The following is a 25,278-nucleotide window of genomic DNA, read 5'->3' on the forward strand; positions in this document are numbered from 1 at the left end:
TGGCGGTGGTGACTGGTAAACATTTTAACGTTCTTCTGTAGTTGTTAGATAATATTGGTCTTAAAAAGTGACATACTCCAATTTCAAAGTGTGATTCTTGTTTGTTACATCCGTAGTTTCCCGCGGAATCAATACAAACTGAAATTAAAACCGAATTATTAAACTTGTGGCCGAGAAATGGCGATTACTTCAAGAAAGATTCGATCGTGTTTGTGCGGTACTAAAAATCCGCGACTTTTTAATTTTTTTATGAAAATCTCGAATTTTCACGGGCCTTATCCGTTCATTCGTGGCTAGCCGAAAACCAAGATTCGAGAAGAAGGCGTTTAAAGTTTCTGGGCAAAGGCGACGCTGTAAGTTGTCACTTAACCTTTTTAGCTGCCAAATCAACAATTTTGCGAATTTCAATATAAACCAAGCTACATTTCATTCAGAAAAGCTAGTACTTTCGGATATTACAAAACAAAATCAATTTCTCGACTGCCTAGTCCCGTTAAGACAAATTTAATCGTAACCTACGCCAGACATAACCTAAACTTAGCGTAGACTTAAAATTAAATAGACGTAACCTATCTAGCATGCATTTAGACTAGACCTAACCAAAAGCTAGTTTTGACCCAGACCAAGGCCTATGCTTGATTCAAATAATTTTTTAACTCAATAACCAGAGTAAAGTGGTAGCGTAAAACGATCATCGACTGTTCTCTACGCAGGTGAGGCTTGCCTTGGACAAGACTATCTCCGTCTACCTTTCCCTGAGAGGAACTGACCTACAGGCGAGGAGGCAGTCCACCTTCAGCGGTTGTCAGCCCCAGCGAATCGCCTCGGGTGAGTGAAAGAAAGACTCACAGTTACCATAGCTCATTTACTCGACGATCACCATCAACTTGTTATCAAACACTGTGCGATCTTAAGACAATTATCGTCCACTTTGGGGTCAGCCATTGTTGCCCCATAAATTTCTAAACTCTTTATTTATCACCGCAACTACGTCAACTCGAGAGTCTGAGATTAGTTTCATCAGAAAAATTTACAAAGTCTTCGGTCGCTACTAGGGCTGCCATCTGTCCGGATTTCCCAGATTTGTCCTCTATTTTAGAGCGTCCAAGGACGTTTGTTGGGATTTTCTATAGTGATCCAGCTTTCTCGATGCTGCTCGCTCAAAAAGCCATGAATAAATTCCTACTTAAACTACATTTCCTCTTTATTTCTTGATTGCAGTTACAGTCTATAATTTACAGAAATTTTTGTCTTGGGCTATCGTACCTATACTCCGATTATCTAAAGAAGGCAACTTGGGATCGGGGCCAGAACTCGCGATGTTGCCGCTACTCCAGGCTCGTGATTGATGATTCGCGGCTGCCTGTGTTTCATGAAACCGAGCTGTGCTTATGAATTTTTATCTCGGAAACTCTTTATCGTATTGAATTCATTCTTTTTTTATTTCGATCTGGAAGGTGCGGCCTATTCTAACAATATTTTTTTAGGTTGAAAAATTAATTTTGTAATTTTGAAAATAGTGACCAAAGTTTTATTTTTCTTCCAAGTGTAAAAAAAAATATGCCCATATTTCTTCAAATAGTTTTCCAATCTCGAAGCTTTATTCCGAAAGATTAATTCTCGATTAAAATAAAAGAAAATTAACCCAATGCTGCTGATAGTTTTCGAGATAGAAATTCATAAGTGTTAATGCTCTCGGTCCTGGATTAGTGATTTTACGGATGGCAGCCCTAGTCGCTACTAAATATTAAGACATCCAGGTTATATACTTTATAACAGCTTGCGTATATATTCTTCTTCGTCCTTTTAAATTGAAGAATTCTAAACTCTGACCTCTTAACCGTGGACTTTATAGACTACCGTAACAGTGGCCGTAATGAAACTCGCAAGGAAATTATTTCCTTTAATTGAGTTTCCATGCAGAAATTTAAATTACTTTGCGCGCCACTGCTTCTCCATGCGAACCTAAATTTACATGTTACCCAATGATTACGAGCTGGGCAGATAATCCGTCATTAAACTTCATCGTGATTTATACAAACGTAATGATATCAGAAAGTTATTAAAGCTGAAACAGTCGGAGGTATCCAGAATTTTTGGCGAGGCAGTGGCTCCAAAGTTTAATGAGAATCAAACTTTCCCGGTGCTACTATTCAGACACATTGCCTTTCCGGACTATGCTCCAAACTGTTAGCTTGAAATGCGCCCCAAAAGTTTGCCTTTCGTTCCACAACGTGTCCGTTAATTCGCTTGCAAACAGCAGAAGCAGTTATTTACATAGCACTGCCTAGTCGAATTAATTCTTGCGCAAAGTTATGTATCTGGAAATATAGACACCCTGCTGTTAAAATTTGATTTCTAAAAATATTATTACTTCATGCAAATAATTATTACTTCATAGTTTAAAGCAACAATCATTCATTCTTCCTTGCAAAAATTTGGGCAAACTAAATACAAACCTGTGGAGATCGGCTTCTCGCGCGACCCTTATGAGATCTCGTTAAAATTCTCCGCGCCGAATTGCTCCGGGGGAAATAAATTAATGAAAGCTAGAGAGCTCCTCGTGGCCCCGTGAAAGCGGTCGAATCGATTTCGCACGCGATTTAAGAGTCAAAGCGAGAGATTTCGATGCTTTTGAGCGAGCAACGAGGGTGGGACGAGGATCCATTGTACGGTCGCTGACCTTTGGCCCGTATGCGACTGGATGGATCTCGATGGACCTTGATAAAACATTGATGATAATTAAGTGCTTTAATTTTCATGGAAATTATAGAATGTACAAATTCTTGGCGCACTCGGATAATTAATTAGGAAAGAAAGGGGAGGGATGATCGAGGGTTGTAATGATGATTGTACGCATAGTGATCGAGATGGAGGAGGAAGAGGTGATAAGATCCAGCGGTTGGATAAGACTGTGCTGTCGAGGTGGGAACACTCCACCGCCGGACCGACCTGCCGAGTGAGTAATGATCGAGGAAAGCTCGCCAATCCGCGTTTAGATCATTACCAGCATCGACGGTCGATCCTCCTCGCAAGATCATATACCAGTAGGTAAAAACACAGAACACGCGCCTGGGCATGCACGAGCTGGCTGCATCGCTTCTCCCGCGCTTCCGCCATACCAATCTGTGTATAAGTTTGACCATTCTGTGTTCATCTTTCGTGGTTTTATCCCTTCCTTGGGTCTTCTTTTTTTATTGGTTGCATTTGCCTTGAATCCTCTGAGTTTCTTGTTATTTTGCAACTCTCGGGATTCTTCTGGAATCTCTTGGAATTATTTAGAATGCCTTGGATTCTCTGTGGGAGAATTTATACTGGGATTCTCCTATAGAATTCCTTGGATTCTGCTGGAATTCTATGCATTCTCTTGTAATTGCTTGGATTTCCAAGTAATCGTAATCATTTATTAATTCCTTCTAATTATTTGGGATTCCTTGGGTCCAGTTAGAATTGTTTGAAATCAATTGGAATTTTCTGTGGTTTCTGTTACTTTTTGTACAGTCCTTCTTTTCTTTTTCCCTGGAGTTCATTGGACCCCTTAAAAATACCTTCAGTTTTTCCCCAAATTCCATCGGACCCTTTCCGAACTCAAAGCAAAATTGACTTTCAATTTTACTTTATCAGTTCCCCTTGCCAGCTTCGCAATCTTCTAACACTTCACTAAAAAGAATGCACTACTCGCATGCTCTTTCCCTCCCTTCGTCGCTTTCACTCCTCTCTAGCACTCTACATCTTTCTACCTGTCTTGAACTGAAACTGAAAATGTATTAGACATAGCGATAGATGGAATTTACTCTGCCACAGCATACTGGCAGATCCTCAAACGAAATTACTAAACTTTCTAGCTGCACAAAGATTGCGATGTTAATGCACGACTGTTTGTCTTTGTGTCTAGATATTTTGCACTATTTATGTGTGACAAAATTTCAAAGTGTCTTGACCTATCGTGTAAAATACCCTCCCAAATTCTCCCTCCTTTTTCATTCAATATGACAAAGTAATACAAATAATTATCCATTTAATTTCCACGGTTAATAGTACCAAATTTCCACTGGAATTAGTTCTCCCAATTCTTTCCCTAAGTTGAGTAGCAATTTTTCTTCTAAAAATCAGAACATACCCAAGAACCATCTTCCAGTTTCCATTTCAACGTTGAGCTCTCTTTCCTCGAAAACCAGCCCGCCGTCCACTTTCCAAAATGACTGTACACCTGTTCAGTGTTCCAACATCAGAGGAATGCCCTGTGGTCGCTTAGAATCGCTTTGCCCGTGGGTGAGAGCCCATTTTCCAGCAAGGACGATCGTCGTTTCGCGTTTCAGAACAGCAGTCTGACCATGGAGCGTCTCCATTCCCTTGTCCCTGGACGAAGGCCTTCGGAAAGTCCCTGGAGCCACGGAAACCTGGGCTGGAAGCTTCGCCAGAGGATGAACAAGCACCCGGAGGACTCAGCTACCAGCCTGCAAGTCGAGGAATCCACTCTCCAACTCGAAAATCCGTCACTGAGTGATCCGCTGGTTCATCTTCAGGTCCCTGGGACACTTTGAGTGCTCGTGAACTTTTTGGGATTTGGGTTTCCCTTCCACCTGGAAATTAGGCTTCCCTGGTGGACGCTGGGTAATGGAGTTGAGTAAACAATCTGATGCGTGTAGTTTATTGAATGGAAGAGTTGGAGCGAAGGGAATGGAGACTTTAATGGATGGAGCGTAGAGTGTTGTGGCCTAAGATTGAAGACTTGAATGGATTATTATACACTGAATCGAAGAATGAGTGTCGAAGTTATGAGTCAGGTTCGAAGAAGTTTGAATGACGTTCGAAGCTGCTGGCTGCGATTCAGCGAAGATCGGTGGGAGAGATGAATCTTCTGAAATTTGTAATGAAATTGTACAATTACTACTGGAGTTTTATCTAATTTTGAGTGGTTGTATGGAAGTTTGGAATCTGAAATCTGTTTTGAGACTCGTTGGGTGAAGGATCCGAAGAGGAGACTTGTTTGTGTAACTGTAACTGCGTGTGTGTAATTTCTGTTTATATATTTCCAGAAGTCTCTGTAACTCTTGCCTAAGAAGCCGTTGTAAAATACTATTTTTAACGAGCAAATATACCGGAGGCAGTCCAACGATCCAATGTACTCCGTACAGAAGAAAAAGTCTGCGTTCTAAATTTTTCATCGAACAACCGAAGCCTCTTCCAGAAACAGTCACGGACATTTTTACAGCGTGGCATTTTCCTTGGCGAGCTATGGCAAGAATATCCCCCGGAAAACGTATCTGGAAGCGAGAAATATTTTCTCAAAGGAAAAGCTCGGTCCGCAGTTTCCTTCATGGGAAAAGGTCACTCTGTATCGACGTTTTCCTTTGAAGCTAAGAAGAGGATCTTCCGTCCAAATGGAGAAACATAAAGGAGAAAGAAGCTGGCAATCGAGGTGTTTCTTTGAATGAAAAAGCAGCTCGAAATTAACGTTTCTCTTCTCGACAAAGGGATATGTCTTAATTTAGCCTTTTGTTGGAAAGCTTGCATAGGTCGTAGCGAGCCACGGGAGATTCGAGTGAAGGAAGAAATCGAACGGAAATGGAAGACAGTGGAATGAAAAGAGAACGAGACTTTTTCATTTCGCACCCGTGGGTGGCAGGATTGTCTGAAGCCCACTCGAACGCGATAAAGGGGCTGCCTCGAGCATTCAAAGTGAATCGAAGCTTTAATTTTCGAGTGCCTGGCACGTACCGCTACGTTCCGACATTCGCACGAAGTACCTGGAATTTCGCGCGTTACAGGCACGTGACCGAGACTTCCCTTTGAACCGCCAAAATTTGCATGATCGCACCCCTCACGCTCGCAATTCGCTTTCCAAGCGATAGAAAACTAATTTCCGAAGTGCAAGAGAAAACAATTACGTGGAGCAATACGGCGTAAAAAAATACACAAGAAATGTAGAAAAGAAATTTTTCGCACGAGCTTTAGTTTTCGAGATATTTGAGTTTAAACGTGGAGTACAAGCAACGCGTGCGCTTGGGTGTACAACTTCGAACTCGATTATCTCGCTAACGAAGGCACGTACGAGAAAAATTCTTGCTACATATTTTGCTCGTTTTTTAACGTAGAATCGATCCACGTGAAAGAATTGTACACTTTTTGCGTAGCAAACTCGTGGAAGCAATTTTTAGTCATTTTTTGAGGCGCTCCCTGGCGGGTTCGAAGGTTTCTTCGCCACGTGCTTGGCAGGGGAGCTTTCTTCTTGCGAAGATTAGGAGGAAATAATGAAACGCGCGGAATTACTTTCATCTAACGCATTTATGACACTTTCTTCGTATCATTGTATCACGTTTTGGTATTCCTTGGGCCGACGAGGTCCCGCAGCGTTCAATACCACATTGTCGACTATTTTTAAGCTTTGTTAAGAGCGCAGGGTAATTAATTGTAAGGCTAGTGGGTTAGCTGAAGCGTCCTTGCTTAAATGACTTTGTAGCTGTGCGTTTTTTTAAGACGTGAATAAATAATCGTGACATCGAGTCCCTGGATGCATCAATCCCTTTATGATTTGAACATCGTGGACATTCAGATTGTCGGAGAAGAAAAAAAAAAGGGGGTGAGCCTGAAATTAACGAATCCATTTACTACTCGCAAAAAGGTTTTTATTTGCGACAGTGAGTGGTACAAAAATGTGTTGTACAGGGTACAAATGATTTTGAGAAAGGAACATGAAGGATTTCTTCCCTAGAAACTTCTCGCCTTGCACCTTTTTAATTTCAGTCAACATCAAACGTAACATTTGTTCGACGAAATACATGTGTGTTTATATAAACTCCTCTTAAATACTTAAACTTTTACAATAATATTTACTCTACGTAGAACTTGCAGAGAAAGTAGAATGCGCTACACGGTGCTCTATTTTCTTAAACAGAAAATCATCGCTTGAGAATATAATCGTCGAGATCCACAGAGAGGACGGACTCCAAAATTTTATTTACGCTCACCCTTTTGCCACTGGGCGCGGGAATGTTTCGAGAAAGAAAATTCAGCTTAGTAAAACTTACTTCGTTCAGTCTATGGTTCCATAAGTGGACTTAATTTATCGACACGTTTCTCACGGTTGGCGAAGGATTAATTCACAAGCGAACACCTCGCGTGCTCGCCGTTAACTTTGCTCCGATTAGATTAATCCCAGCCAAGTAAATAATATTCTACGTCACGAAGACTATCACAGATGCGTTTTTACGGTTCACGTTAGAATTAATACTGACGACATTCCTTCTAAAAAATCGAATTCTCCTTTCGCCTCTAAAAAACGCTACGATACCTTAACGAGCTAGAAACATTCGTGGTACTTTATACATTTACAAAAAGTGGTGTGTGAAGTTTAGTCAATTCCTCACGCTCGACGCGCTAGAAATAAATTGTAAGTGTCTTGTAAAATGTAAAGAGATTGCTTCGAGTCCGAGGCAGCGTTTGCGTGGCAGAAAAATAGAGTTTGTGTTAGGAGAGTAGGAGTAGAAAGAGTAGAAAAGAGACTTCTGTCCATGGAAAAATAAGTTTTCGAATAGCTTTATGAGAGGCTTTCGGAACGACAAGTGTATTGCTGATGAATATTGTCTGCTTTAGCGATAGTGGACCTCTTCCTTTGAAAACAGATTCGGGGAAACCAGAATTAGGCACGCAAATGATTTAGTTGAATTAAATATTGTGATTAGTATGAAAATAGTGCCCAATTTTGGTGACAAAGAGGTGCCATTCTCTCCCTACAAAATTTAATAGAAATATTGACCCTCAGGCTTCCACCTTCTATCAAATATTTCTTCTCCGCCTTGAGAATCATTCTGTATCTCACGCTCCACTGGTTTGCAGGTAAAGTCCCAGTGGTACGGAGCTTTTAAAACTCATCGTGGAAACTTCCTTCGGTGTCCACCATCTTGCTGCCCAAGAACAGGTCCATTTTGCTGAGGATCTCCGACAGATTTAACTTCCCATCGAAGTTGGTGTCCGATAGGTTTATCAGATGCTGCGCTTCTTGAATCGCATGCCTAGGGTTCCTTGGATCTATGTACATCTGAAAAGAATCCCAGCGGAGTGAAATCTCTCAGTGCCTTCGAAGGAGAAAATAGTACTCTTCGCGTTTCCCACTCGTAGCGCCATTATCTCTGATCACCGTGCTCCACTCACCAGAAGCTCTGTCCTGTCAGCTTTCCCATTTTTATTCTTGTCTATGAGATGTTTGAACTCCTTCCTCCGGTCTTCGCTCCCACCCACGGTTTCGTGCTTGTCCTCCGTCAAGTCCAGACCCATCCCTTCGGAGGGCAAGTCAGAGAACTCGTTTTCCGTCAGCTGCTCGTCTCCGTCGCGATCTGAAAAGCAAGATGAAGTGAAGTAATAAGGATTTCTGTCCATTTCTCTCTCGAAGCTTAAGTCACTTACAAAAAATTAATATTGAGACTTTATTATAGGGTAATTCCGGGATAGTTGGCCATACTTTTTTGCAAGGCTGTCACGCAAAAAGTTTTACGATTTAAATGAAAATAATCGTGACACGAGATATCTTCGCCCACCTCGTCCGGAACTACCCTACAAGAGGAAATGGAAAATTTTAAAGAGGAAGATGTTCTACCGAATTTCTCGAACAAATCCTCTACCATTTGAAGGAGAGCCCTGTGACTGCTCTCGGGGTGAGTGAAAGCTAGGAACTCGTCGAGTGCCAGCCTTTCTGGGTCGTTTCGGGCCGCTTCCGCCCATCTGGCTCTATCCCTCATGATGCTCTCCTTCAACGTCCGCGACATATCACCGTGCTTCTTGTCGTGCGAGCTCACATAGCTCTCTGGAAAGCCGTGGGACCTGAGAAAGTACGCGTGGTACTCTTCCCACGACACTTCTCCTGAGGCATTAGAGAAGAAATTTGCAATTACGAATCGCAGCTGGGTGGTAAAAGTGATCGCCTCTTAATTGCTAATTCAGCTTGGCATTGTGGTGGAATTTCACTTGGAAGATAACAACTATAGATGCAGATATTAACGTTGGAACAAGCTTTACAATTGAGAGATTGCTTTCTATGACATCGCTAAGTTTGTTAATGGGACTGAAAGTACACCTGGGTAGCTGGGATTAATTGCAATGGAGTTTCACTGGGTCTATTAGGATCGGGAGAAGTAATTGGAATTGGATCTCTAGAGCTGCTCACTGGTACGAGCTACCTATTAGTCTCTGGTCAGCTGGAAAATCAACGAACCATTCATTAATTCCAGTTAAATGAACTATCTAATTAACGTTACGCAGTTGTTGAGTTGTAGAGGAATTACGCAACAAGTACGCACTCGTTATAACGGGCTTATAAGCCCGGCGAACGGAGTTGGCGGCGGGCGTGCCAAAGTTCTTTTTTTGCTCAGGTATTTTTTCCTAAACTCTTTTAAAAATTTTGTTAACGCAAGTTCGCAGCGCTCGTTGCACCACTAAACTTTTGTCTGAAACATTTCTTTCTGTCTGTTGTAGTTTGGGAGTTACAGGCGAAAAAGTGGAGGTGCCTATTTGAACTTGAGGTTAGCTTTCACCCCCTTAAAGGGCGATAGGGCCCGAATGAAACACACCGTTGTTCTTGTCTTGAGTCACTCTATGAACCCACAAAGTTGCGTTCCAATAGGTGAGTGCGGGTTCGCGGTGTTCCCTTGCCAGCGAAACGGTCACGTCCACGTTCCACCAGAACTCAACTTGCTCCCTTAATTACCATTTCGTGGATTGTTATCAATCGCCGTGAACAGTCCCACGTTCTCCCTCATGGCCCGGCTGATGTGCTCGGTGATCTTCGTGTGGATCCACTTGGCCAGCTCCTGTATGTCCAGCAGCTGATCCTGGTCAGCGTCCGCCCTCTGGAATATATCCTCGAGGAGCGTCCTCGGGTTCTCCTGGTTCTCGGCCTCCTCCGCCTCCCTGATACTCTGCTCGTCCCTGCGATCAATCCCCACGCCTCTGTACCTCTCCAGATCCCTTTTGTTGGCGGTTACTGCCTCCAGCTCGACGAACAGACCCTCGATCATGGCCCCCTCGTTGTCGCCCTCCGTCGACGAGGCCGCCAGGCTCTTCAGGGGCACGTTCCTGTTGTACTTGACGAAGAGGAGGGACAGGTAGATGACGAGGGGCACCAGGATGGTCCAGCGGAGGAACCGGAAGCACCTCAGCTGGGAGTTGCAGGTGATCTGTGAATAGGGGGTCGCTGGAATTAGGCACCTCTTTTCTTGGGAAGCTTCTAGGGGCAGCGAAGGGGTGCAGTGGAATGTAAGACAGGTTCACCTTGAGGGGGCTGAGGAATTAGGGTGTCTTTCAACTTCGGGAGAGGATTCTCCTTGGCGCGGAGCCTCGGAGGAAAGTTTTCTCTAGGGTAGACTTGGAGAAGGAGCTTTGGAATTCTTTTACGGTAGAAGTCAGAAGATTACTCACGAAATGAGAGAGATACATGTTAACCAGTCCTCGAGCAAACCCAGACCTGGCCAGCGGTGCGCAGCCCCCAAATTTTATCCTCCTCCCCACTGTCAACACCCTAGAAACTTGAACAGCCTCCCACAGGACATTTCAAGCTGCCCCACTGTCACCTTTCGTCACAAACCCCACTGTCATTGGCTGGTCCCGGTGTTCGCAGACACTTTTCTCACTGGTGGCACTTGGAGTCCATTGACGGACATGTTTTGGAGACTGTCAACGCACTGTCAAATGGCTGATGCTTCTTTGTCGATGGAGGCAGACTGCGCGGCAAAGAGCAGACGAGGTAATTGATGCTGATGGCACTGCAAGCTTCTCTCGTGCCTTGGTACTCTGCTCTCTGACAGAAAATGAGTGGCTAGCGGAGAGACTACGTTCGCACGCTGCCTGGCGAGACGTTAACGGCGTATTGATCCACTTTCACTGTCGTGTCCTTTCTCTCTCTCTCCCCCTCAACTCCCCTGTGCTCCTTATCCCACTTTGACAGCTGCTGCTGTCACACTCCCTCCTTTCATTTCCACCGGATTTGTCAGAAATTAGAGCCAGTCGTGCTATAGACCTTTGGACAAGCAGGTCTGTCTTGTGGCCTTTTCAATCTTGTAGGATAATTTTTGATTTCTGATACTCGAACCAAAATTCAGAAAAATCTGAAACTTTGCAGAAATGTAGCTCAAGTGACGCTAATAACGTAACTATTTTTTTTTTAGTCAAACTTTTTAATTCATTCGCCAATAAAACCCTAAGGATGGAAACACACCCCCCGAAAAAATTGTGAGTTTTCACTTTTCAGATTATCGCGAATATCTACGAAACTGTGAAAGATATAAGAAAGAAGTTAAATTCAAAGTTCTAAGGATTTTTATGTCCTACAAAGCGGCGTTAAAGAATTTGCAAAAATCTTCTCTTTTTTTAAATTTACCCCCAACACTCTTTTCTCGACGATTCTTTGTCATCATGTTGTAGAATATCGAAAGCCTTTGAATTGACAATTTTTTTCTATATCTTTTATGGCTTCGCAGATAATTACGATAATGTGAAAAATCAGAATTTTTTCAGGGGGAGTTTTTTCAATTTTAATGTATTATTTCACTTTTAATTTATTCTGTAAATTTTCTCAAGTATTTTGTAGAGTTACTTCTTCTTTCGGGGAATTCTTAAATTTGGTGAAAAATTTTCCTTTCAAGTTTCTTCGCACTTTCTGCAATTCCTTCTTCGTCTATTTTCGCACGGTTGAGTGAGCCACAGAGGAAAGTTACCTACATTCTAATTTATGTAGCGAGGTCCTTTATCAGTGGCCGAGTGATCGGAGAAATTAAGTAGAAGGGGAATGAGAACCCGTGGATGTAATAAAGTTATTTATCTATATTTCCATTTTATATACAAATACTTGTACAAATACGTTTACTAGAGACGAAGGAGCTAATATAAAACCTAATTCGATCGGTAAAACGAGAGCTCAGCGGTTTAAGTGCTCACTTATCTTAATGCTGTATCGCGTTTGATCTCTTCTTTCAAGCTACTTAAACGTACGCGAACGAAAACGAAGTACAGATCCGCAGTCAGGTGAAACGAAGTGGTTCATCTCCACGATATAAAACAATATTAAGAAGCCATTCCAGAAAAATGGGCGAGGTGCTTAAAAGAAGAATAGGAAACGTGTGCAGACAAAGCCCTCCAGAAAAGACTCATCGAGGGTGGAGCAATTTATTTAAATGCAAGTGATTCCTCACTTCTGCCAGCTGGAACAGATTTCCGCCCTTAAAGCTTAACCGAATAAATAATTTCTAAATGTAAATTAAAACCAGGGAGGCAAACGTCCCCTGACTTAAAAGGTACTCGGATGGTAAACTAAGTATTGTAATAGGTGTAGATAATTCTAGGTAAATCTATTTACAAACTAGTAAGTTCACAGGTATTATAAATAGAATTAAAAAATGCCCCCTGAGTGTGAATAAAGATTAGAGACGGCTGAGAGTGGTGCAGAGTTATCTACAGGGAGCAACCCTGGGGGGAAGAAACCTGGAAGTTTGTAATAAATGCCCCTCGCCAAGGAATGGTTGGGATGAATGAAACTAAAATAAGTACGGTACCAAAGAGTGCCATAAATAAACTACCCTACCTAACGCAGAAGTGGGAGCCGCAGAGCTCCCGGAAACTGAACAGGTCACTTCTATGTACATCGACTGGCTGTTAAAGAGGTTCTCTCGGTAAAAGCTAACGCGGATGTCTCTAGTGCAGTCAGTAGACCTCTTCCTGGTTGCGGGACAACATTAAAAACTAGAGTTGTTTAATTATAGAGGAACGAGCAAGACTTCTTCCGTTTCTGGGGCCTCTGAACTTCAGTGCTCTTCAAACTCGTCCCGCAGAAGACTTGGGAAAGAAAGATCTCGAACGGAATATTGCGAAGGGATTTCGTCCTCGAGAAATCATCTGGAAATACTGCGTAACAAACTTCTCCAGGACCTTCATTTCGGGCTCTTGCTGTTCTCCACCGGCGACTTCTCGTCGTCCAGCTCCAAGCCGAAGTTGGTGATCCCCTGGACGTTGTTGGCGTGCGGCTTGGTCTGCATACGGAACAGAGAGGCTATAGGAGGGCTCAGAAGATCCTGGTCGAGGTCGGCTGGATTCTGGAAGCCTGTGACGTAGCTCACCGCTACTCCTATCAGCATTGTCAGGATGCAGCCGATTACGCTGTACCACAGGTAGCTGATCTGTGATGGGGTCAGTTTTGTGATCAAATTCAAATTGACCAGTTGAGAGGCTCTTGAGTTTGTACGCGAATTAATCAGCCAAGAGAAGAAGTTAAGGGAGAATCCTATTTTTTGGGACTAGAAGCATAGCAAAATTAGGGAATTCTTTTTATGAAACCAGCAATTCGATTCGTCTTGTTTATTATTAAAAATTAATAAAAATAAAATTGCAACTTCTTCAAAGATGCATAAAAACAAGGTCCAAATTTCAGGTGCATCGAATCGCTAGGTTCTTCAAAAAAAATCCTACATTTTGCTATGTTTTTAGCTCCAAAAATGAGATGTTCCTCTTAACGAACTACAGAAGGAATCTGTTTCAATTTCAATACAAAGAGGAGGATTTCCTGTGTATGGAAAGGAAGAAACATTTTCTAGATATAAAAATAAGAAAAGGGGACGTTTTCGATAGCTTTTATGTGAAGAAAGCTGTCTCATCTTGCAAAAGAAGTGACCCTACTCTGTATACTGAAGAAGCTTCGTCGTCATCGTCAGTTGGATGGCTCCCAATGGCAGCTGTGGTGCTGTTGATGCAGGGGCAAGCATCAATCGACACAGGCTTAGTGTCCAAATGGATGTGGCCCCTGAGAACAGCCACTTGAGCGCCCAGGCCGATCCATAAGACGATCGTCAGACTAGTTATGGCGCCTGAGATCGCTCCTTTAGCATTGGCCCATGGTACGAACATCCCTAGAGAGAATAATCCCAGGGTGACTCCTCCAACCATGCCATTGAACGACAAAGCAACCTGCAACATTCATTGTCATCTTCAAATTGGATCTGACTGAGGCATTGGAACTTCTGGAAGACGTTATTGTTACTTCTAATTTTTATAAAGAAGGAATTCCATTGATCCAAATGTATTTATCTTCAGAGAACGAAAGAAGAGATATCAGTACCTGAAGAACGCTACCCAGACGTTCCACGACGAAGACTAAAGCGAAACTGAGGGCCCCGAAGAAGATGCTGATCCACCTAGCATAAACTGCGCCCTTCTTGGCAGGCAGGTCTATCTTGAAGAGCCCTTGGAAAATATCCTCGCACGTGATGGCTGCTAGAGAATTCAGAGCACTCGCCACGGTTCTGAAAACAATCACAAGCACCTCAGTTTTCTTCCAAAGCATCCAGCTTCATTGAAGATTAGAAGTTCCACGCTCAATCTTTGCTGCAACTAGGCCTGCGACACTTGAAATCTTTGAAAATCTTGGTCAACGTACCCCAAAGAGGCGGCGAAGATTCCAGCGACGAAGAAACCAGGCACACCCTTGAGGCTGCCCATGAAGTTCATCACGTACAGCGGTAGAAGCTGGTCCTGGCCACTGATGTGGCCAGCCAGCAGAGGATCACAGTCTTTGTAAGTGCTGTAGAGCACCATGCCAGTCAGGAAGTTCACGGTGTAGATGATGATCATGCCGAAAGCTGACACCCATAACGCCCTGGAACAGAAAATAATTAAAAACTCTGAGGAAAAGGGGCCACTGAAGTCTAAAGGATCTGGGCTAGCCTTGAGCAGAGACAGGCAAGTTTTGTATAAATAAAAATTCGAATGACGGTTAAAGTTAAAGTTGACAAATTTATTTGACGCTCAAGTTGAAACTCTCGACGAACAAAAAAAAAATTAAATAATTTTTATTTTAGTTAATAACTCTAGCCTCGAGGACACTCACGTTCTAACTTGACCAATGGTCTCCACGCTGAGGTACTTTTGGACGGACGCCTGATTGCTGCAGAACATGGTGGTCCAGTAGACAGTGCCACCGATCACGACGCTCCAGAGGCTGTGCCTGATCGTTGGATTGGGCCCCACATTGAAGAACTCCATTCTCCCGGAGTTCTGATTTGTCTCCCAGACTCTGGAGATTCCACCCTCGTAGGAGAATCCGTAGCCAACGATCAGGAACAGGGACCCAAGGAGCACCGCTGCTTGGAACGTGTCCGTCATTATGACAGCCTTCATTCCACCCTGAAGAAAGCAGAAAGGGAATGAAGACGAGGCTCTCTTTCCTCGAAGCAATCAAGCTGGTAAGGAGAATGCAAACCTGCGAGGCGTAGAAAATGCAGACCACGTAGACTAGTGTGACGGCTATGTAGGTATTCAAGCCTGTGACTGCGGAAGAAGAGAAGGAGTTACTGAAGAGGAAGCTCGGGATTTAGTCAAGCTTTATTCACCTAGACTTACCACGACTTAAAGCTAGCGCTGGCGCGTATACGGCTACAGAAGTGTACAGGATCATCTGCATCATGTACAGACCGCTTGCGAGGAGTCTGCAGTGGCGGTTGAAGCGAAGGTTCAGATACTCGTAGCTCGAGGTCAGCCTCAGTTTCATGAAAACCGGCAGGTACAGATGCGAGGTAATTGGTACAACGAAGATGAACGCCAGGCAGGTCATCCAGAATTGCGTTCCCTGCGATATCACGGATTATTAATTGTTTGGTAAATCCTCTGAGGAAGAAATGAAGAAATGGTCCAGCAGCTTGAAAGTTTAGGAAGAATATTGGATACTTCGCTAATAATTAAAACAAGAAACCCGTGAAAATATTCCACTATCCAAGTCAGAAGAAGAAATGGGAGAAGAGAAATGAAGAATAAGGTTGCGCGTACCTGTTCGTACATCTCTGCAGGGTTTCCCAGAAGCTCGATGGCTGTGATGAAGCTGGCAGCTAGAGACATCGCCATGGGGAATGTCCCCATGCTTGAACCACCGAGTAGGAAGTCCTGGCTGGTTTCCTGCTTCTTCGAGAAGAAACCGTAGAAGGTGCCTATCAGGCACGAGATCACCAACATGACAGCGAGCACCATGTAGTCAGCCCAGGAGAAGTAATGCAGCAGGACCGGATGCTCCTCCATGCATGCTTCGTATACGCTTTCGAGCGGCCGCTGCTCCGCCGAGGAAACGGCCAGGAAGAAGAAGAGCACGAAGAGACGGGACCGCATTTTCCTGGACCTGAAACAGGAGAAGATTTCCTCTGGAATCTGGTCGGGTTTCTTCTCCTTTAACGAAAAGTTAATTCGGGGTTTCTTTGCTTTTGGATTATTAGAAGTCTCGAGGGTTATTTTGTATTTCTTCTTCTTGGGGGGTTTGAATAGTTTCGCGTAATTCTTGCTCCAAAAGTTTTAGGGGGTTGCAAGTATTTCTTCTTTTGAAATTTTTCTGCAGCTTCAAGTCCTGTGTATTTCCATTTATTCTTCTTCTTCCTCCCATACTTGTTTCATTTTTATATAAATCTGGAGACTCGTAACTGCTACCAAGAAAATTCTCTTCGAAATTAAATTTCTTCTCAAATTAAACCTGGAGTCTGACGAAGAAAATTATAATATAGCAAATCCCTGCAGAGTTTCAAGTACTGAATGTGTAGATTATTATTGTCTTCGCTTGAAAAATCACGAGGAAGTTGCAGCTGAAGCATATCGAATAACAAGAAATATTGATCAGTGTGGCCGAAGAACTCTCCAATCGGGGAAGTAACCGAAGAACAAATCATAGAACACTCGATCGACCCCTGTACTTGGCATTCAACGTCCTTGGGACCGCATTGAATCGATATTCGATCGAGCATCACGCGTGGATCTAAGATCACGTGAAAGCCACTCGGTGAATCGAGACTTCCACGCGATCCAGATCGATCTCTCGTGTGTGCGTCTAATGTAACCGAAATTTCTTCGTTTCCTTCTCGGTTTGGCATCATCTTACGGTTACATAATTTTTTATCCATCCCTCCTAACATCTTTGCTAACTTTTTCCTCCTTCTCCTTGCATCGGCTGCTACACGGATTTATGAGGCTTCAGTTTCGAAACTTCTAAAGAAGAAAACACTGCTTAACTAGAAATGAAAGACCTACGAGTATCTAAAAATTAGGGCTGTAACGAATATTCGAATATTTGAATAATTTGAAGTATTCGAATGTTTGAATAATTCGGAGTATTCGAATATTTCAATAATTCGAAGTATTCGAATATTTGAATAATTCAGAGTATTCGAATATTTGAATAATTCGAAGTATTCGAATATTTGAATAATTCGGAGTATTCGAATATTTGAATAATTCGGAGTATTCGAATATTTGAATAATTCGGAGTATTCGAATATTTGAATAATTCGGAGTATTCGAATATTTGAATAATTCGGAGTATTCGAATATTTGAGTAATTCGAAGTATTCGAATATTTGAATAATTCGGAGTATTCGAATATTTGAATAATTCGGATTATTCGAATATTCGAACATTATTCGAAGAAATTATCCATATTCGAAATTATTCGAATATTTCCAGCTCGATTCGTCATTCAAAGACGTTACTAGACCATAAATTAAGAGAACATCTTCCAAGAAATTAAGAAATAATTTCCCTGAAAATATCATTCCTCCAATTAACTGCTCTGATTAATTCCAGCAGAGTCGCTTCTAAAGAAATTCTCATGCCTCATCTGTGACTCATCCTCGGAGATAGTCCCCGCGCACCCCCAAAATCATTAAAGTCTCATTGTTTTTCCCGACATGTGCGACTTGTTCTAAACACGCTGGAACCATCACAGTCATATTCATTAATCGATTCAGTCTGGGAATGTTATATAGATGCGCGATCTGATGCCGACTGTTCCTTATGTAAGCAAAAGTCTAATGCACTGTTTTCTGTCTCCCTCGACGCGATCATTGAGCATGCATCGCGCCACGCCATCCGATACGACCGTTTGGAAGGATTTGCACCATCGTTGTGGCTATTAACACCGACATTCGATTGTCATTAAGGAAGCTGGTTGTCTCTGGCTGAAACCAGTTGACTCAGAGGCAGATGCAAGGTGGAGGGAAGCATATTTTTTTTATGAAAGCTATTTTTCCTTTTGGTATCTGAACAGAAATTGCTCTGTGCGTTGCTGGGATTGCTTTGGGAGTAGAACGAAGTTGGAAGTTACACTGTTACATAGATTTTGCGGGAGGTTTACAGGGTACAGTGTCTGAAGGGTAAGAGGAAAAACAGGGAATGTTACAAAACAACTTTATCGAGAAAATTCAGTTTTAACCCTTCGTTGACACACCTCTTTGACATACTTGGGTGGCTCACACCCAGAACAATTTTGAACGACTGCCATTCTCATCTAAAGAATCCAATCGTCATGAAAAAAATCATGGGTCAATTTCAAGGTCTCTAGAATGTATTCCAATAGTTTTTTTATTGAAATATTATCACAGTTTTTGTAAAAAAATTCTAGATTACCATATGTCCAGAAAATCTTCAAAAAATTGTAACTTTTACAAATTTCAATATTAGAAGCTACAAATCTACAGAGGTATTGTTCAGATATAATATTTTCAAAGAAAAAAATAGTTTGTTATTCAGCTTTGGAAAAAAGTTATAATTTCTTGTTTTACCTCGACAGAAGCTGGAGCATTCCTTATTTTATTCCAGTGCAGAGTGGACATTTACTGTTTTCGCGTTTTCTTAAGGGGGTATTTGAACTTTACAACCCTTTTTGATTCGACAGTTGCCACCACCAAAATATACTATCATATAAATCACAAAATCACGAAAAATGAACCGTCCTCGTTTTTCCCTTACCCTTCATTTATAAATGAGAAAAAGGTTCCTTTCAAGTTCTTTCCCTCTTTACATACTGAAGTAGTCTCTTTTCTCTACATGCACCACAAATTTAGGACATGCACCATTTCCTCTTAACACTGAAAAAGCAACGCGACGTCGGATTAATCATGAATTAAGTACAATCTCCGCATTTATCGCCAATACTCTTTCTTGCGACCAAAGGTAAACATGTTGTCTGGCTAAAGCGTGACTTAATTTTTTAGGGGGTATCTACTTCGCTAAGACGCTGAGGTGGACTTTAACTTCTTCTTCCTGCTGGTGCAACGCCGAGGTTCAAAGAACCTGGGAGACAAATTGTAATCAGCAATGAAATTCGAAAACATTTTTGTAATAGTAAATGTTATCGGCATCGCACGCATCAATGGTTCTCAATTATCATTAAGTCTGGTCGACTCTGGTTGAAACCAGTTCCAGCGGATCGAAACGTGTTAAATGCATAAAGAAACGAGCGGAGGGAAACCGCAGGAATTCCTTTCGTCATAGTTGCCCTCATTAACGTCACTGAATTTATCAGCGGGAAATTAATTTTGGCTTCCAAGCGCCTCCTCAACATCTTTTCTTCCGCGTTACGAGCAGATATTTGTTTCCTGCCTCGAATATTAAAATGGCACTTTCAATGCGAAGCGCATGAAAATAAAAAAAATCTGGGTTCAAAATTAAATCTGAATTAATTTCAGCGGGAAGTATCTAAATTTATTTACTCTTACTAATTTATTTATGTACTCGCGTTACCTGTTTCAAAGAAAACAAATGCAACACTTACTATTATCCAAATTTTTCATTAATTTTGGAAACTATTACCGTTTCTTCTTTTCACTTTACGCTTGTTCTAGCTAAAGGTGGCAAAACTGGGAGCCAAAAAGTGGGCTGTATTATAAAAAAAGAAGAACAATGAACCCTCGGGAATAATAACGACGAGGGGCAAGAAGATTGATTTAGAACGTCAGACAGGTGGAATTGTCCGGAGGGTTTGAATGATACACAAAGCTCGGCTTACAACTGTGATCTGTTTGGGATCTGACAGGCGGAAACAGAGGGTCTGCATCGTGTAATTGTGATTGGAGGCAGAGATCCGTGAAGAAATTACCTGTTATGGGACACTGGGATGAAGTAATGCAAAGTTATTTATTATCTTCATTGTCTCCGGCTTTCATCGAGGCTGAATGGTCGTGAACCTCGATGAGACGTGGATTCATCGTAACGGAAAGCGTTTCTATCGGTATCCTGAAGCTAGAGCAGTATTTAGAACGCAGAATTTGGGCGATCAGAATCTGCTTGAAAATACAGAGAGTAGGAGATGAAGAATATAGAAAGGGACATTTGATTATTAAAACATAAAAGGAAGTTTTCAAGGTATTTTGAACTGTACTGCCTTCTAACATTTTTTTCTCCGTAGATGCAACGTATAATGCAATAAATCTTTTTGGTATTTATTAAGCTACTCTTATAGCATACAAAAAAAATTTAAAGGAATTTTTTTAATTCGTTTTAAAACTATAAACGCGACTATCACGAAACGACATTTTTTTCAACTGTTGCAGGTGATTGCAAAAAAAAACTGTTTGATCAATCAGTCTGAAATTTTCACAGGTTGTTCAGCACATCAGTGGGTTCCACTTTAATATACAGTAAGCGAAAAGTTGAGAAAATACATACAAAATGAACGAACAAATGCTTTACTAAATGTTGTACTTTTTCTCTGTATAAACGAAATAACAGTTAAGAAACGATTGTTAACGTCAAGCTACACAGGCGTACGCTGGGTCGTAGTGAAGAATTGTTACTTCTTCAGGATCCTAAAATAGAGAAGCGAGAAGAGATAGGAATTCTCGGCTCATATGGAGGAACTAACAGGAAACTTTTCAAGATCACCACCAGCTCCCATCCCTGAACAATCCCCAGCTAAAAAATCCAGCGCCTCCACCAATCCAAAGTAGCCCCACAGTACTTAAAATCTCTTCCCCACAAAGATGACTATTGCACCCCCTTTCAACTATCTTAAAGAAGAGCCAAAAGAACTTTCCCGCCAGTTTCCTCGCCTCTACAATCACAACAGGATGCCTTCACCTTCCCTAATCAAAGCTCTCCCTAAAACCTTCGCCCTGAAGCTGAAGACCACCCCCAAGCTCTCCTCCAAACCTCCGTCCGCGAAGCTCAAGCTCTCCCCTTAAGTCTTTGCCCAAAAGCTGAAGATCACCTCAAGCTCTCCCCCGAAACCTTCGTCCCCAAAGCTGAAGACCTCCTCGAGAAGACGCCGGGGACCCTTACCTCTTCAGCCTCGAGTCTGCAAACAATCCAGCCTCCCTCTGTCCGGCGAAGAAACGGGGAGACGAATGCCCTGCTCGCGCTATTGGTGCGGAGCGGCTGGCAGAAACGTGCGGAACTGTAGCTGGATGATCTTGCTGGTCTTCCTGACGTAACGCATGTATGCACGATGGATTTCAGCGCAGACTTGGCCCGGAGAGCAGCGCCGAATCAGAGGAGAGAATAGGACGGCCTGGGGACACTTGTCCGGCACGAGTCCGAGGGCGATTAATCAATTAGGCGCGCCTCGGGTTTCACGCTTCTCGCTTAGGAACAGCAAGCCTGACGGATTAAGCGGTGAACGATTTCAGACTGTCCGTTTTAATTGTCACATGTGCCCATTTATACGAACCATCCCCCTTCCAGGCCGCGTGTGTCTTCCATAACACGGACTTGCGGAAACCACACGTAATTACATGCTGCCGGGCCCGGCGATTACGCGGGGAATAATGCGACCACCGCCGGCTTATGCTCCTCGTAGACGAGCGGCTCATCTGGGACTGAGAATTTCGAGACCGCCGCCGGATCCGCGGCCCGAACTTTGGACGCTTCCTGGACTTCACTCGGTCTCTGGCGCAGCCCGCTTGGGGGATTGGGAAGTGAAATCTGAAGTCCATTGGAGCAGGGTGGATTTCGGAGGAAAGATTGGCCAGAGGTTGGCAGCGAAATCTGGAGCGATGATTCTGGGAGAGGATCGTTGGGAAGATTGGTAGTAAATCGTCGAGGGAGAAGGTTCCTTCAGCAGTTATCTGAAGAGAGTTTGTAGTTCGAAGACTGCGGTTGCGCTGCGAGGACGGTGTAATTTTTGCGGGAGCTTGGGACCCGGCTTGAACGCTGCTGGAGTTCAGTTTGGGAGAACGAAGACGGATTTGAGATTTTAATTGGTAAGTGGAGCTTGGTTTCTGGCTTCGACGCAGGATGCGAATGTTAAGGTGAAGAGGATGAACGTGAAACCAACGCGGATCAGCTTGCCATACCTGTTTCGTCCACTGCGTTCATAACTGCGATTAGTGTTACACTGATGCTTCAGTTGCACTGGTGCTACAATTGATTTAAAATTGCAGGAGACGCGAGGAAGAAAATGTGGACAGCGTCGTTAAATTAGCAGAAGGAGTAGACACTGCATAAGTGCAAAGAAGAAGGAATAGATCCACCAAACACTGCATCTCACCAAGTGGAATAAAAGTAAGAAGCTAGGAGGAACACAATTATAAAATCACAAAGATGAAAACTGAAGCTAGGAATAATGAGTCAATGCGCAGAAGAAGAGAGCGCCAGGACAAAGAGAAGAAATAGCTTCCCAAAAAACAGAGTATATATCAGTAGATAAACGTGGGAAGCAATCACAAAGCAGAAGAAAGTTGCAATATTGCCTTAAATCTTTCTCTTGTCCTCGAGCTCTCTTCTTCCCCGTCTCTAAACACCAGCGAACTCACGTCCTCCATTTCCCACAATTTCTACCAGTCTACGTGAAGATTTGAAACCTACTGGAAGTGGCTGAACTACACTCAAGCCCAGCGACAAGACCGAAACTCGCACTAGCGATACTTGCCCGCGATAAGGGGGGCTGATATGCCGGCACTCGAACATTCAAACGCGAAAAATCGACTCGCGAATCGCGGTACATGTGAAATCCGTGTAGAAACGAGCAGATGGAACAGGATCCAACCGGTTACGCTTACAGGGTTGTAAAGAAACGATGCTTGCTTGCCCCTCGCGTTTCCTTAAAGTCCTGCCTCTCTGGTGGCCCCGTTTAACCCCTTGACGAAGCGCACTGTGCCCGTCTTAAACCGCCTAGAACAAGTTCCTCAAAGAGATACTCGTGATCTATCTTTCACTGAAAATAGTCAGTCGCTTGCTTCACCAGGAAACGAATAGAAAGCTCAGCTAACTTTAATGAAAAAGGTTTATTTGAGTGGAAAAGTAGAAGGCGGTGGCAGGGAATTGTTTAGCGATTCTGTGTTATTTGGCAGGTGAAATTTCTTTCTTAGTACTTGTACGGAACTAGGTTCCTGTGTATCAACGAAGGAGTCGTTGGTTTTTCTCTCTCGTTACTATTTCATTGCATTTCTTGGACGTAAGGTGGTAGCTTCTGTTAACAGGAAATTGCGTAGGAGTCTGTACAGGGTATTTAATTTCTAAGGGTGTTTAGCGTGGAACCATTAGTAGCAATTGATTACTCAGGTTTGTAGAACTACTATTTGTTTCTCTGAACTTCTCAGTAGGAGATGTTTAACCGAGGTGCAGCTTATTTGAGCATCGACAATTATAAGTAATTGCATAATAGATGATTTGAAACTGGTTTACGACGCTGAGCGCGTGCAGTGCATAGGCGTATGTGTGAAGGTGGAGGAGATGCATGCCCGAGGTGGGAAGAAACCAGATATCTCAGCTTACTTATCACACAACGTGAGTCAATGAATTTCCCTTGCTTCATCGAGCTTGCTAATTGTACTAGGAACCTAGTGACTCGCGTGGGGCTAAACAAATGCCACATTCTTTACAGAATGAATGACTTAGACTTGAATGAAGTTAAAACAAACCTACTTAACAAGTGAATCAAAATTATTCAAATAGCCCCCTTCGGTTAAACGAACTACATTATTGAATCGATAATGAATCCAAATAGGGCTGGGACTATTCGAATATTTTACATGTATTCGAATGCTACGAATAAACTTCGAATATTTGAGTATTCGAATATTTAAGTATCCGAATAGTATTCGAATATTTAAGTATCCGAATACTATTCGAATATTTAAGTATCCGAATACTATTCGAATATTTAAGTATCCGAATACTATTCGAATATTTAAGTATCCGAATACTATTCGAATACTTAAGTATCCGAATACTATTCGAATATTTAAGTATCCGAATACTATTTGAATATTTAAGTATCCGAATACTATTCGAATACTGAAATATGCGAATATAATTCGCCCAAAATCCAAGGAGATTCTTCTTACCCCTTCGGTGAACAGTGTCTTCTGTAAAAATCAGCAGCAACACACCACGTCAACTTTGCACTCAAGCACCTTCTGAACTTTATGCGTCGAGCACACACAGACCCTTATACATTGTCTAAATAATATTTACTGTCGATCTGTATTCCAAATCAGAATCCTCCCCAAATTGTTATATATCTTTGTCTTAACTTCAGTCAACCAGAATATGTTACAAAGAGTTTCACAAGGTTCTTGGTCCTTCTTTTATGTAATTTTACTCGCATAATGTCGTCAATTCGAGGCAAGAGAACCGTTCAATTCGAAACTAGGAGTGTGCCTAAACAGAAGATTCTGTATAAGGTCAAGAAGAGTGAGGAAGGAAGAGACAGGGGTAGAGAGAGAGTACTAAGAAAATAAACAGAGGCAACTGAAGGAAGGTGAACATATTCTATGGGATGAAAGTTCATAGCGTAAAGATATAATACGTACTTATTTAAAGGATAAGGAACAATTCAATAAGAGCCAAGAACTTGTTTATTGAAGGTATTACAATGCTAAAACATTAGTTTCATACAGAGTCACATAAAATAAAGCTTCTTCTTTTTAGTAGCATTACCGGAGCTATTATTAGAATTATTCGCTTCTCTATCGTCCTCCGTCCACTCGACTTGAGTCCCATACATCATCAATACAAGCTTTCTTCCAAATTATGATACGCTACAACAGTATTCCTCCGTGTTATATTCCACGCGACTTAAATCCCCATTAGAACATCTTCTCAAGTCCCAAAGTCGGTATCAATTGCCAAACTAATGAATCGAAAACATGCCAGGCCACAAAGGGTTCGCTCAGGCACTTGTTTGGCTCTTAATTTGAAACACGTGACGGACGTTTTAGTGGTACAATTAATTAATTGGTCCGCTACTAACAGAAAAACCCTGCCTCCCAGATGCCAAAGGGCAACCAAGTCATTCGACACCTTATTCTAGAGCAAGGAATGGCAGTTGGATTTCTTGATGGATTAATTGCCTGTTGGCGACGGGGAAAACGGCGCACGAGTTTCGCTGGAAAAATAATTAAAAAGCGCCCGTGCCGATCGAAGCGCTGGCCACAGACAAATTGAAACTGGTTTCAACTGGTCCGTGGTAGTTTGATCTGGGCTAGTCGGTGCTCCTCAGAAGCACCTTGGTCTGTCCTTCTTTCTTGGCGGGGGCTTCGCGTCCAATTC

General features: G+C 42.5%; 3 protein-coding genes and 2 long non-coding RNA genes across 19 annotated transcripts in view; 3 read left to right on the forward strand and 2 right to left on the reverse strand.

The window, feature by feature from the left end:
- Positions 1-6,507, forward strand: part of Pdfr (Pigment-dispersing factor receptor) — a 50,888-nt gene extending 44,381 nt beyond the window's left edge. The window contains exons 12-14 of one of the 8 annotated variants that reach the window (XR_013087286.1): positions 714-828; positions 2,863-3,047; positions 4,325-4,472. Coding sequence is in view for 4 of the 8 variants with exons in the window: in XM_076828443.1 (XP_076684558.1) it covers positions 714-828; positions 2,863-2,959; positions 4,325-4,544 (432 nt within the window). In the remaining 4 variants the exon portion in view is untranslated. Of the gene's footprint in view, positions 1-713; positions 829-2,862; positions 3,052-4,319 lie in introns of all 8 variants that reach the window. The other 7 variants (XR_013087285.1, XR_013087287.1, XR_013087284.1 and 4 more) reach the window with 7 other exon arrangements.
- A 100-nt stretch (positions 6,508-6,607) lies between these two features.
- On the reverse strand, positions 6,608-10,849 carry Myd (stromal cell derived factor mayday). Its single transcript, XM_076828458.1, has 5 exons — positions 10,414-10,849; positions 9,704-10,172; positions 8,597-8,860; positions 8,155-8,336; positions 6,608-8,041 (listed from the first exon to the last, which is right to left on the reverse strand). Exons 1-5 carry the CDS (start codon positions 10,429-10,431, stop codon positions 7,865-7,867), a joined length of 1,110 nt encoding a protein of 369 aa, XP_076684573.1. The 5' UTR covers positions 10,432-10,849; the 3' UTR covers positions 6,608-7,864.
- Positions 10,850-11,796: 947 nt separating this feature from the next.
- LOC143377303 (sodium-coupled monocarboxylate transporter 1) lies at positions 11,797-24,413 on the reverse strand. 5 transcript variants are annotated; one of them, XM_076828433.1, is made up of 10 exons: positions 21,455-21,988; positions 21,067-21,368; positions 15,802-16,144; positions 15,379-15,604; positions 15,239-15,306; positions 14,867-15,162; positions 14,417-14,635; positions 14,099-14,282; positions 13,660-13,947; positions 11,797-13,163 (listed from the first exon to the last, which is right to left on the reverse strand). In XM_076828433.1, the coding sequence occupies exons 3-10, from the start codon at positions 16,132-16,134 to the stop codon at positions 12,918-12,920; spliced, it is 1,860 nt and encodes a 619-aa protein (XP_076684548.1). In that variant the 5' UTR covers positions 16,135-16,144; positions 21,067-21,368; positions 21,455-21,988; the 3' UTR covers positions 11,797-12,917. The 5 variants fall into 5 exon arrangements, with proteins under 5 accessions (XP_076684548.1, XP_076684547.1, XP_076684549.1 ...); XM_076828432.1 differs by having other exon boundaries at positions 21,067-21,384; XM_076828434.1 differs by lacking the exons at positions 21,067-21,368; positions 21,455-21,988 and adding an exon at positions 24,072-24,413.
- Positions 16,039-21,545, forward strand: LOC143377326 (uncharacterized). Of its 4 annotated transcripts, none has more exons than XR_013087292.1 (5): positions 16,039-16,176; positions 19,002-19,799; positions 19,833-20,151; positions 20,340-20,426; positions 20,518-21,545. It is a non-coding gene; the product is annotated as an uncharacterized LOC143377326 (long non-coding RNA). The 4 variants fall into 4 exon arrangements; XR_013087290.1 differs by having other exon boundaries at positions 19,002-19,094; positions 19,632-20,151; XR_013087289.1 differs by having other exon boundaries at positions 19,002-20,151.
- On the forward strand, positions 21,848-22,946 carry LOC143377329 (uncharacterized). Its single transcript, XR_013087295.1, has 2 exons — positions 21,848-21,986; positions 22,167-22,946. It is a non-coding gene; the product is annotated as an uncharacterized LOC143377329 (long non-coding RNA).
- Positions 24,414-25,278: the final 865 nt, after the last annotated feature.

This window comes from Andrena cerasifolii, chromosome 15 (assembly GCF_050908995.1).
Source record: "Andrena cerasifolii isolate SP2316 chromosome 15, iyAndCera1_principal, whole genome shotgun sequence".
In the NCBI taxonomy this organism is placed as follows: Eukaryota; Metazoa; Arthropoda; class Insecta; order Hymenoptera; family Andrenidae; genus Andrena; species Andrena cerasifolii.